The 12821-nt window shown below is 39.5% G+C and overlaps 3 gene segments (V, D, J or C); 2 read left to right on the top strand and 1 right to left on the bottom strand.

The window, feature by feature from the left end:
• The first annotated feature begins 3269 nt into the window (after window positions 1–3269).
• Window positions 3270–4051, top strand: LOC113153114. The segment is given in 2 exon segments: window positions 3270–3512; window positions 3729–4051. Coding segments are annotated over 2 exon segments (357 nt in total).
• A 1666-nt stretch (window positions 4052–5717) lies between these two features.
• Window positions 5718–6977, bottom strand: LOC113155264. The segment is given in 2 exon segments: window positions 5718–6194; window positions 6845–6977. Coding segments are annotated over 2 exon segments (453 nt in total).
• A 1746-nt stretch (window positions 6978–8723) lies between these two features.
• Window positions 8724–12205, top strand: LOC113153597. The segment is given in 4 exon segments: window positions 8724–8775; window positions 8886–9204; window positions 11623–11684; window positions 11901–12205. Coding segments are annotated over 4 exon segments (738 nt in total).
• The last annotated feature ends 616 nt before the right edge of the window (window positions 12206–12821 follow it).

Genomic DNA, 12821 nt, shown 5'->3' with positions numbered 1-12821 from the left:
TTGGGAACAACTTTAATGACAAACTGATTAATCATTGATAAACATCATCATCATCATCATGGTATTGATCCAAGTCCCTGTTGGAGTGGGTCAGAGCATTTCCATAGAGCCACTTTGCATCAGCAGCACCATGCTCCAGTGCTCTGGGAGAGTTTATAGTCCTGAGACTTGAACCCTGGATGACTGACAGCTGTCCTTCATGACAACAGAAGACACAGAAATCCTCCTCATCCAAAACATGACTCTGATCTCCGTCCTCATCTGGACTCTCCTCTGCTGCTGCTTCACAGGTAAAGTCCAGAGAATCCAACTCCTCTCCTCTATCAACATGTGTCCCTCTGAAATGAAGCCCACAAAACCATGATGCTGCTGCTTTATGTTGTTGTCTCTGTATCCTCAGAGTCCAGAGGTCAGTACACCACAACCCAGCCAGGAGCAGTGAGAACTGATCTGGGAGGAACCGTCAACATCAGATGTACAACTAGTCATAGAGTAGATGAGGGTGATGACCTTTCCTGGTACCAACAGAAAAACGAAGAAATGCCTAAACTGCTCATTTACAATGCTAACACTCGACAATCAGGGATTCCAGGTCGTTTTTCAGGCAGTGGATCAAACACCGATTTCACTCTGACCATCAGTGGAGTCCAGACTGAAGATGCAGCAGTTTATTACTGTTGTGGTGAATTCTACTTCAACAGTCAGTGGTCGTTCACACAGTGAAAAGTGATCGTACAAAAACCTCCCTCAGTCAGACTGAACAGAAACTGAACTGACTGCTGCAGCTGGAAGCTACTGATACAGTTCACTGAGGACACACACACACACACACACACACACACACACACACACACACACACACACACACACACACACACACACACACACACACACACACACTTCACTGAAACTAAAGTGTCAAAGTAAAACTACAGAATATGAACTAAATGATCAACAACATGTGATCAGAGGTTTTAAAAGTCAAAGTAGAAACTATGTAGAAAAATCAAACCTCCAACGACGGCAGCTGTGATTTCTCAGTCTCTAATTCAGTTTGTTATAAAACAGGAAAACTGGAGCTGAAAAGAACATTTTCACCTGTAGTTTTAGATCAATTAGAAACTAAATAATAGGATTTGTGCAAGATTAGAATAATTGTTTCTGATAGAAACTGATGTTAACAAAAATAATTAATTACAAATAAAGATCTTGCAAGAAAAGACAAGATACAGTCAGTGATATATGACCTTTGACCTCTGCCTCATAATGGGTCACAGGTATTTCTACTTTATCCAGACAAAATAAAATATGAAGACAAAGATCAACATTAAAACAAACACGATTAAAAATGGTCCAAGTTAAATGTAGTATGTCCTTCACAGAAAATACTACAAAATACACAAAATACTTCCAGAAAACTTCATCCTAAATATCTGAACTTACTACACTGCTATAAAAAATAAAGGGAACACTAAAATACCTAGATCTGACTGAATAAAATATTTGTATTAAATACTTTATTGTTTTCATAGTTGAATGTGCTGACAATAAAATCACACAAAAATTATCAATGGAAATCAAATGTATTAACCCATGGGGGTCTGGATTTGGAGTCACACTCAAAATTGCAGTGGAAAAACACACTACAGGCTGATCCAACTTTGATGAAATGTCCTTAAAACAAGTTAAAATGAGGCTCAGTAGTGTGTGTGGCCTCCACGTGCCTGTATGACCTCCCTACAACGCCTGGGCATGCTCCTGATGAGGGGGCGCATGGTCTCCTGAGGGATCTCCTCCCAGACCTGGACTAAAGCATCCAACAGCTCCTGGACAGTCTGTGGTGCAATGTGGCGTTGGTGGATGGAGCGAGACATGATGTCCCAGATGTGCTCAATTGGATTTAGGTCTGGGGAACAGGCGGGCCAGTCCATAGCATCAATGCCTTGGTCTTGTAGAAATTGCTGACACACTCCAGCCACATGAGATCTAGCATTGTCTTGCATTAGGAGGAACCCAAGGCCAACTGCACCGGCATATGGCCTCACAAGGGGTCTGAGGATCTCATCTCGGTAACTAATGGCAGTCAGGCTACCTCTGGTGAACCCATGGAGGGCTGTGCGGCCCTCCAAAGAAATGCCACCCCACACCATTACTGACCCACTACCAAACCGGTCATGCTGGAGGATGTTGCAGGCAGCAGAACGTTTTCCACAGTGTCTCCAGACTCTGTCACGTCTGTCACATGTGCTCAGTGTGAACCTGTTTTCATCAGTGAAGAGCACAGGGCGCCAATAGCAAATTTGCCAATCTTGGTGTTCTCTGGCAAATGCCAAACGTCCTGCACGGTGTTGGGCTGTAAGCACAACCCCCACCTGTGGACGTCGGGCCCTCATACCATCCTCATGGAGTCTGTTTCTGACATTTGAGCAGACACATGCACATTTGTGGCCTGGTGGAGGTCATTTTGCAGGGCTCTGGCAGTGCTCCTCCTGTTCCTCCTTGCACAAAGGTGGAGGTAGCGGTCCTGCTGATGGGTGGTTGCTCTCCTACGGCCTCCTCCACGTCTCCTGATGGACTGGCCTGTCTCCTGATAGAGCCTCCATGCTCTGGACACTAAGCTGACAGACACAGCAAACCTTCTTGCCACAGCTCACATTGATGTGCCATCCTGGATGAGCTGCACTACCTGAGCCACTTGTGTGGGTTGTAGACTCCGTCTCATGCTACCACCATAGTGAAAGCAGCATTCAAAAGTGACCAAAGCATCAGCCAGAAAGCATAGGAACTGAGAAGTGGTCTGTGGTCACTAGCTGCAGAACCACTCCTTTATTGGGGGTGTCTTGCTAATTGCCTATAATTTCCACCAGTTGTGTTTTTCATTTGCACAACAGCATGTGAAATTGATTGTCAATCAGTGATTGACTTAGAGTTACATTGTGTTGTTTAAGTGTTCCCTTTATTTTTTTGAGCAGTGTATATATAAATCAAATCTCAGTTTCAAATGTAATAATAAAAATCCAGAGATAAATGTGACGTATGTCATAAACAGTTTTCATCTGAGTTAAGACAGTGAACTATCAGGTAAATTCAATAATACTTTCACATTTATTAGATAAAACACAAGAAATACTTCAAATCCAGTCAATTTGAAACATGAACTTTTAAACAGCAGCTGATGAAACATTTTCTCCACTAAAATGTTTTCAGCAGCTGTTTCTGAGCTTTCAGTCCTTTCTCCTGATCTTCTGACCATTCAATCCCCTACATGTCCATTTGGAATGAGATGAAATCCGTCTCTCAGCAGTGATGAGAAACCTGCTGATGTGCTGCTGACAGCTCCAGTTGACTGACTGTGTGTGTTTGCATATGTGTCCTGCCTCTCTGCTCCCAGCTGTTAAGAGACCAGTGTTGATCAGTGTCTGTCCAGGTCTTTCAGAGACACTGACACAGCGGCAGCACAGTGATGATGTCTCTGACTCTACTGCTGGCCACCCTGGGGCTCCTTGTTCAGGGTGAGACTCTCTTGTGAAAACTGGGCTTCAGGATGGAACCAGGTTCACCACAATGATGTTCTGCTATGATGGAGAACCAGTGGAACCAGCAGCATTGACCTTCTTCCATCTCTTGTCCATGTTAAACTAATGATCCTCTTCTGTTTGGATGTTGATCATCTTTGTCCAAACTGGATTTGTCTCAATAACCCTTCTCCTCTGTTTCATGGTTTCCAGGTTCATCAGGTGACATCGTCCTGACTCAGTCTCCTGGAGCTTTGTCTGTAGTTCTAGGTCAGACTGTGTCTATCAAATGTAAAGCCAGTTCAAGTGCTGGTACATGCCTTAACTGGTACCTTCAGAAACCTGGAGAATCTCCCAAACTCCTGATTTATTATGCTACAACTCGTCAGTCTGGAGTTTCTGATCGTTTCAGTGGAAGTGGATCTGGTTCTGACTTCACTCTGACCATCAGTAGAGTTCAGACTGAAGATTCAGGAGTTTATTACTGTCAGCACTGTAGCAGCCTCCCGTTCACACAGTGAAATAACATCGTACAAAAACCTCCCTCAGCTGCAGGAACAGCTGAAAAGACTTTAGCCAGTAGAGGTTTAATTGAAACACACAGTATTTAAATTAGACCACAATAGAAACAGATTTAGTGTGAATCTATTGTTTTTCTTTGAGTTATTCTTTAGATGCTTGTGAACATAAATGAAACTTTTTCATCATTTTCTTGGGTTAAGAATGCTTAATTATAATTTTTTTTTTGACTTTAGTTTGTAAAAGACTTTTAAACAACACAGAACAACTCACTTCAGTATAACTAATTTTAACGTGATCCCCTAAATAAAACTCTTAACGATCTAAACTTGAAAAAAAAAAAAAAACGTGTGTTTGAGTAAAACAGAGCCACTGTTTAAATTTTAGAGAGAAATATCATAGACGACCGTGGAAACAGCTGATTTTTATTTTTTTATTTTTTTACAGAATTTCAATGTCTCAACTATTTATTTGATTTAAAATCTGATTTCAGATTCATGTTAAATCCCAACATACTCACATTATATTTATAATGCTTTTAATTAGATTTAATCTATCTTAAAAAATAACTTATATTTCTGAAGAATAAAGTTATGACACATGATTTAATATGTTATTGTAGTTGGGATGTGACAAAAAACATGGATTAGAGTTTCAACAGCTTCTTTCTCCACTGGTCTGCAGCTTGCTTGATGATGATCATCACCCTAAAGATCTGCCTTCTTCCACTTCGGGGATTTTGCTAAAATATGGAGCAAACTGTGTCAAAGTGATGCAGAGGAACTGGTTTATGCATGTGTTACTACTGTAATTTCCTACTGAGAAGACGTCCCCCCCTTAAAATAACAAAATACAATGATACTGTTAAACAAATGTCAAACAGTTACAGTGGTGGAGGTACAATCAGTTTCATTTGAAGCATGAACATAATTTGAAAAAAACAAATCTGTCTAATGTTGAAGCGATAGTTTAAGGAATGTTAAAATAAAACTCAACCCACTGCACAAACAGACACAGAAACATCTTAGTGAAACTGGGAGTTTGGATCAAACTGGTCTTCAGTGATTCACTTCTGTCTCTGAGCTCAGTAACCATGGCAACAGTCAGTCATCACTGCTGAACCATGACAACAGACAAGTTTCAGAACTAAAGATAAAAAGTAAGAAGGGACGTTTTGTTCCACTGATGTTAACGTTAAACTCGTTAAACTACTGATTCTTAGTTTTACCAACTAAACATAAATTATATGTAATAATACAGAAACAGAACTACAGAGAACAGAACTATTAGTATTTGCTTTGTTACTTCAGTGTTAACATTTTTTACTACTAAATTACATACTGAAATCCATCAAATGAATCTTACACATAAAGACTGATGATTAAATAAAGGTGTATTCTATTAAAAAATAAATCATATAAAACCACATTTTGTGTTTGTATTTAATTTTTTTTTATTTATTTTAAAACTGTAAATTTTTTCTGAACTTCATGAAGCTCTTAGACAAAAACCCTCTTTCAGTCACAAACACAACTGATGTGATGAACAGATGTTTATTGTACTGAATTAGTCTAAATTATACCAGTAACAGGATTATCAGTGGAATATAAGTTTGGAGGTTCACTTAGTAAAATTAAGACATAAACATTTATTTGTGTTTTATAATAAGAGACGTGAAAATACCTGATTTGAACAGAAGATTTTTATTGTATTGAAACAAACAATATTTAAAAAGCAACAAGATGTTGTTAAAGAAAAAGACAGAGAGAAAAAGACAAAGACAGAAAGCAGAGGAAAACCAGCTGTAGAGTCCCAGTGAGTCAGCTCAGGACTGGGAACACTGGTCTCTCCTCAGAGACTCTGTGACTGGACTCTGGGAGCCCTGGGAGGCCTCACAGGTCACAGAGTTCACCTTGGTCCACTGGTCTGCAGGGATCCTCAGGGTGCTGCTCCAGCTGTAGCGTCCGTCCTTCCCCAGCACAGAGAGGCTCTTGACCTCCTCCCAGCTGCTGCTGCTGCTGCTGCCGTCCACCTTCCAGGACAGAGTCCAGTCTGAGGGGAAGCCCTTGTTGGCCAGACACGTGAGCGTGACCTTATCCTTCTTCTGATCCAGCTCCTTACTGGAGGGGGGCAGCACCGTCAGGGTGGGACGAGCATCACCTACAGTAGGAGACACCAATCAGCTTAGAGGACATAGAGCACTCAGCTGTCCATCAAACAGCAGATACTTGGACACCTTTACTGTGTGACAGTTGATTTTCTCCTTGAAGGAGTTTCTGTCAGATGTTTTTTCTGCTCCACCAGTCACTGACTCACACATTGTTTCACTTCCTGTAAGAAACCTCTCATGGAAATCAGACAGTCACACAGTTTGACCTTAAAACAACATGAGGTAAAAAATAATGTAACTGTTAAAATAATCAAACATCTTAAATGTTCATGACTTTAAAATATTCAGAGGAAAATGAAGAAATACAGAAAATTCACTGATGATCATCAAATGTTTTTCAGCAAGTTACAAAATGTTTAAACAGTCTGATATAATAAAGGATCATTTCCACATAAATATCTTCACTCTGCTCAGTTTTAACTGCGGAAATTTAATTTCAATGAATTCTAAGTCATCACTGTGTCAGGAAACAAGAACTAACGGTGAGAAACAAAGTTTGTCTCTTTGATGGAAGAAGACAAATTTAGACAGAGTTAATAAATAAATAACTAAAATATTAAATTTTATTTACAGGAAATGTCAGAATCTGAATTTAAGATCTTACTTTAAGATCATATTTAGAATTAGTGCAGAAACTTACTTCCAACATCCAGTCTGGTTCCTCCACCAAAAGTCCACCACAGTGAAACAAAGTCAGTGAGTCGTCGTACAAAAACCTCTGACTGTAGAGAGACACGGCTCTCTGACTCTGACAACATGAACTAAACCTACAAACCTTCAACATTCAGTCTTACTCTTAAATGTAGAAATAATCATTTATCCACTGTCCTGATACTTGATGTACTAACTATTAGTCTATTTTCAGATTTCTGAAGCTAAAACAAATCTTTTCTTTTAAAGCAAAGACTTTTAGCAAAACTTATAATTTAACATAGAAACTCCACAGTTTTATTTTGGTAAGTTTAACGTAAAGAAACTCAAAATAAAATAAAAGAAACAGAAAAGAAATGTTATATATTTGACTTACTTCCAACATCCAGACTGGTTCCTCCACCGAACGTGAGCCACAGTGAAACAAAGTCAGTGAGTCGTCGTACAAAAACCTCTGACTGTAGAGAGACACGGCTCTCTGACTCTGAAACAAACAAACTCAACTAAAACTGTCTCAGTGTTAAAAACACAAAATGTAAAAATAAGAGTATTTAAGAAATAAACACACAGCTCAAAGAAATTAAAGGAACACTTTGAAAACACATCAAATCTCAGTGAGTATTAAATATTCTTGTTGGAGTTCTACACTGATATGGACTGGGTGATGTTAAAAATAAGATGACACATCGTTTAATAAAAATAAAAATTAACAACCTACAGAGGATGAATTCAAACACACCAAGAAAATCAAAGTGAAAAAAAGATTCAGCAGTTTAGTCCATTGTACTGAAACTTCATTCCACCATTGTCATCAGAAGGAACCCAACACCCACTGCACCAGTGAAGGGTCTGACAGTGGGTCCAAGGATTTCATCCGACACCTCATGGCACTCAGGGTGCTGTTGTCTAGGTCTGTTTCTGATTGTTTGGTTAGAGACATTCAGACCAGTGGCCTGCTCGAGGTCATTTTGAAGGGCTCTGATAGAGCTTATCCTGTTCTTCTTTACACAAAGTAACAGATACTGATCCTGTTGATGGGTTAATGACCTTCAATGACCCTGCCCAGCTTTCCTAGAGTAACTGTCTGTCTATTGGAAACTCCTCTGTGATCTTCAGACTGTGCCGGGAGAAAGCAAATAGTCTAACAATGACACATGTTGATGTGATCTTGGAGGAGTTTGAATGTCTGTTTATACTCCATAGGATCCAGGTATCACCTCATGCTACTAGTAGTGACACTGACCGTAGCCAAATGCAAACTAAATAAATAACATAAAAAATAAGGAAGCAAAAAGTGTCACTGGTTTATACCTGTTAAACCGTTGCTGTTTTGGAAGTCGTCTCATACTTGTTCCTCTAGTTCACCTGTTGTTAATTTCACTAACACCACAGCAGCTGAAACTAATGAACAACTTCTTCTGCTACTTAACTGAACAGATCAATATCACAGAAGTTTATTGACTTGATGCTAAACTCTGATTAAAAAGTGTTATTTTAAATTTTAGGAGTGTATTTGGTGCAAATTTATTAAATTTCTAAAATTCTGTATGGAAATTAAATAATTAGGTCCAAAGAAATAAAATAAATTTAAATTAAAAAATCTGAATAATATGACTCAGTACACATTTGTACAGTGATATACATTTTAATTGATAAACATCATCATCATCATCATCATCATCATCATCATGGTATTGATCCAAGTCCCTGTTGGAGTGGGTCAGAGCATTTCCATAGAGCCACTTTGCATCAGCAGCACCATGCTCCAGTGCTCTGGGAGAGTTTATAGTCCTGAGACTTGAACCCTGGATGACTGACAGCTGTCCTTCATGACAACAGAAGACACAGAAATCCTCCTCATCCAAAACATGACTCTGATCTCCGTCCTCATCTGGACTCTCCTCTGCTGCTGCTTCACAGGTAAAGTCCAGAGAATCCAACTCCTCTCCTCTATCAACATGTGTCCCTCTGAAATGAAGCCCACAAAACCATGATGCTGCTGCTTTATGTTGTTGTGTCTGTATCCTCAGAGTCCAGAGGTCAGGTCACAGTGACTCAGCCTGGAGCAGTGAGAACTGATCTTAGAGGAACCGCCAGCATCAAATGTAAAACCAGTCAGAATGTGCATGGTGGGAACTATTTAGCCTGGTACCAACAGAAAGATGGAGAACGTCCCAAACTGCTCTTTTACTATGTTAACAATCGAGTGTCGGGGGCTCCAGGTCGTTTTACAGACAGTGGATCAAACTCTGACTTCACTCTGACCATCAGTGGAGTCCAGACTGAAGATGCAGCAGTTTATTACTGTCAGAGTTTTCATTACATCAACAGTCAGGATGTGTTCACACAGTGAAAAGTGGTCGTACAAAAACCTCCCTCAGTCAGACTGAACAGAAACTGAACTGACTGCTGCAGCTGGAAGCTACTGATACAGTTCACTGAGGACACACACACACACACACACACACACACACACACACACACACACACACACACACACACACACACACGCACTATCAATACATGTACTGTGTATAAACTATTTCTCACTTTGAACTTGAAAACACATTAATTCACTATCATGTGTCAGTAAACATACTGTACACACAATGTAACATTTAATATACTGTCATAAACTGCAAAAACCTAATTTAAGGTTTAAACAGCTAAATGTTTTCCATTTCCATTGTTACCTCAAAAATACAGTACAGTACAATTGTGGATAAAGATAATTTTGTGTGTTAAAAAAGGTTTATACAGTAAGACCTCATTCATATTTAGACTGCTAAATTCATATCTATTATTCTAAACCATCAAACATGTCTCTTAGACCCTATCCTGACTACTGTTTTACTATTGATCAGCACGTCCATATTAGATCAGATCAGTCTATCTTTATTTACAGGCTACGTACCCCAGGCTTTAAAGATTGCTGTAGTCAAACCTCTACTCAAAAAGTCTACTCTGGACTCGGGGTTTTAGTCAATTGTAGACCAATATTCAATCTTTCTTATATTACTAAAATCAATTATGTCTTTGCTCAGTACTTTGTTGAAGTAATTGTAGCACCAATTAAGACCTCCAGTGTTTTTGAGTGTCAAGCTACAAGTTTAGTACCTATTCCTGGGCAGTTTCTCCCATTCATATTTGCAGTACCTCCCAGGTTCCATCTGGTTTGATGGGGAGCATCAGCACAGCCATTTTCAGATCTCTCCAGAGATGTTCAATCATGTTCAACTCCGGGCTCTGGCCGGATCACTTAAGGACATTCCCAGAGTTGTCCCATAGCAACTCCTCTTGGCTGAGTGCTCGGGGTCATTGTCCTGTTGAAAGATGAACTGTTGCCCCAGTCTGAGGTCCAGAATGCTTTGCAAAACCTTTTCATCAAGGATGTGTCTGTATCATGCTGCATTCATCTTTCTATCTATCCTGACTAGTTTCCCAGTTCCTGCCAATGAAAAACATCCCCAAAGCATGATGCTGCCACCACCATGCTTAACTCTGGGGATGGTATTGGTCAGGTGCAGAGAGCTGCCTGATTTCATCGACACTTGGCCTTTAGGCCAAAGAGTTCAATCTTTGTTACATCAGATCAGAGAATGTCGTTTCCTATGGTCTGAGAGTCCTTCAGGTGCATTTTGACAAACCTTTACTGAGTAGTGGTTTCCGTCTGACCACTCTACGATAGATGCCTGATTGGAGGAGTGCTGCAGAGGTGATTGTTCTTCTGGGACGTTCTCCTCTCTCTACAGAGAAAAGCTGGAGCTCTTTCAGAGTAAAGGCCATTCTCTCACTCTCACAATTTACCACAGTTTAATTTTGAGTGTCATAGCAAAGGCTGTGAATTCTTATGTATATGTAATTTTTTTTTCTTCACTTTGACATCATGGGATGTTTGTAGAATTTTGAGGAAAATAATAAATTTAATCTGTTTTGAAATGAGGCTGTAATATAACACAATGTAGAAAATGTGAAGTGCTGTAAATACTTTCTGGATACACTGTACTGTAAAAAGAAAGAACAGTATCAGAAACTTTATGATAAAAAAAAAAACTAAAAATAACTGACACGACCCTCAGACCCCAGAACTTAGAACCATGCTTGGTACAGGAATTGTCAGTACTAAAGCAAATACAGGAACATGTTTTCTCTGACACGAGACTCAAAGTCAACAAATACATAGAAGCTGATCAATCAAGTTGAAAACATCAGCTGACTAAACTGTTTCTCCACAGAGTTCATCCTCTTCTTGTTGAGGAGTTTTCAGATGGAGTCAGCCGGTTGTCACTGAATGTTGAATGTTCAAATTCACATTCCTCTGAGTATTTCTGGAAGTTCTTCTTCACAGTGGTCTGAACATTGAAATATTAACTGGGTCAAACTCTGTCTGCTGAAAATGATCATGTTGTTTGATCAGAAGCTCCAGAGCTGAAAGGAACCATGTGTTTAAATGGTTTTGAAGTTGTTTACTAACTTTACTACTCATAAATTTTACTACATGAACTTTTTAATTACAGTGAAAAGACTCTGATGTCCATTAATCCCTGAGTTAGTTTGGTACCAAACTACTGAATATTCTTTACAGTTAAAGATGTAAACATGACGACCAAGTTTTCAGCAGTGATGAGAAACCTGCTGATGTGTTGCTGACAGCTCCAGTTGACTGACTGTGTGTGTTTGCATATGTGTCCTGCCTCTCTGCTCCCAGCTGTTAAGAGACCAGTGTTGATCAGTGTCTGTCCAGGTCTTTCAGAGACACTGACACAGCGGCAGCACAGTGATGATGTCTCTGACTCTACTGCTGGCCACCCTGGGGCTCCTTGTTCAGGGTGAGACTCTCTTGTGAAAACTGGGCTTCAGGATGGAACCAGGTTCACCACTATGATGTTCTGCTATGATGGAGAACCAGTGGAACCAGCAGCATTGACCTTCTTCCATCTCTTGTCCATGTTAAACTAATGATCCTCTTCTGTTTGGATGTTGATCATCTTTGTCCAAACCTGATTTGTCTCAAGAACCCTTCTCCTCTGTTTCATGGTTTCCAGGTTCATCAGGTGACATCGTCCTGACTCAGACTCCTGGAGCTTTGTCTGTTGTTTCAGGTCAAACTGTTAATATCAGATGTAAAACCAGTTCAAGTGTTAGTAGCTACCTCCACTGGTACCTTCAGAAACCTGGAGAAGCTCCTAAATTCCTGATTTATTCAGCTACAACTCGTCAGTCTGGAGTTTCTGATCGTTTCAGTGGAAGTGGATCTGGTTCTGATTTCACTTTGACCATCAGTAGAGTTCAGCCTGAAGATGAAGGAGTTTATTACTGTCAGCAGGGTAGCAGCTCGTACACACAGTGAAACAACGTCGTACAAAAACCTCCCTCAGCTTCAGAGGAACTGATCTGAATTAACAGCTGCACAGAAGCAGAGACACATAAAAACTCAAGATAATACAACAGAATAATGAGAAATACATCATTAGTTATTATTTATTTTATACATTTTCCTGTTTAATTAGTATTTTTTTTACAATTATTTTAACTTTACTTTTGTGAAATATATAAATTTATAAGGAGTCTGTAAGGAAAATATACATATCAAATAATATATATAATATATAATGCCAACAATTATATACAGTGAGGGAAAAAATTATTTGAACCCCAGCTGATTTTGTAAGTTTGCCCACTAACAAAGAAATGATCAGGCTATAATTTCAATGGTAGGTTTATTTGAACAGTGAGACACAACAATGACAAAAAAAATCCAGAAAAATGCGTTTCAAAAAGAGTTATAAATTAATTTGCATTTCCATGAAGGAAAGAAGTATTTGATCCCCTATCCGTCAGCAAGATCTCTAGCTCCCAGGTGGATCTTATACAGGTAACGAGCTGACATTGGCAGCCCTCTCAGCTCGTTACCTGTATAAAAGAGACCTGTCCACAGAAGCAATCAATCAATCCAGATTCCAAAC

This window comes from Anabas testudineus, chromosome 11 (assembly GCF_900324465.2).
Source record: "Anabas testudineus chromosome 11, fAnaTes1.2, whole genome shotgun sequence".
Taxonomy (NCBI): domain Eukaryota; kingdom Metazoa; phylum Chordata; class Actinopteri; order Anabantiformes; family Anabantidae; genus Anabas; species Anabas testudineus.
Note: the sequence above shows the minus strand (reverse complement) of the source record. Positions and strands in the feature narration are given on the sequence as shown.